This window comes from Sinocyclocheilus grahami, unplaced genomic scaffold (assembly GCF_001515645.1).
Source record: "Sinocyclocheilus grahami isolate Dianchi unplaced genomic scaffold, SAMN03320097.WGS_v1.1 scaffold6086.1, whole genome shotgun sequence".
NCBI lineage: Eukaryota > Metazoa > Chordata > Actinopteri > Cypriniformes > Cyprinidae > Sinocyclocheilus > Sinocyclocheilus grahami.
The window spans coordinates 1-569 of NW_015510607.1; the positions used below are offsets into that span (position 1 = coordinate 1).

Here is a 569-nt window from a genome sequence, read left to right on the forward strand (position 1 = left end):
GAGCACTGCCTCTGTGCTCTGCATGGCCCGTTTGGCTTCTTCAGGAGAAGCAAACTGGATCAGCGCCCCATCTGGGTAATTATTATATGCCACCTGAGACAGAGGAAATGTGCTTTTAAGATCTTTATGATCATGAACATCAACACATCACAAGTGTTGACTTTTAACCATCCAGTACCTGGAGGTTGACGATGGTGCCAAACTTGCTGAAGTGCTCGTTTAGTTTGCTGATGTTGTTGAGTTCAGGAGGAATCTGACGGATGGCCAGTTTGGTGTTTGCTGAAGAGTAGGGCACTTTCCTGTGAAAGCCGTGGTGGTTGGGTTTGTTGAAGTTTGGTCTGTGGAGCGAAAAAAAACATGCACATTGAGGTCAAATGTTAGTAATGAAACGGACTGAAAAGATCAAACAAATGGATAATTTAGTTGTGTGCACTCAAGCATTTGAAGAGATTCAACATTCATATTCAACTATATGCATCTTTTATGTATCTATTTAAAAATAATTTTGACCCCTTTTCTTACTTCACGGCTTAATATCGAAGGAGATGTATATATATATATATATATAT

The 569-nt window shown here is 39.7% G+C and overlaps 1 protein-coding gene across 1 annotated transcript; it reads right to left on the minus strand.

The window, feature by feature from the left end:
* Window positions 1-6: 6 nt before the first annotated feature.
* Window positions 7-462, minus strand: LOC107577453 (RNA-binding protein 26-like; the record flags this gene model as incomplete). Its single annotated transcript, XM_016263526.1, has 3 exons — window positions 434-462; window positions 179-338; window positions 7-93 (listed from the first exon to the last, which is right to left on the minus strand). Coding segments are annotated over exons 1-3 (276 nt in total), but the record flags the coding sequence as incomplete, so codon positions are not given.
* Window positions 463-569: the final 107 nt, after the last annotated feature.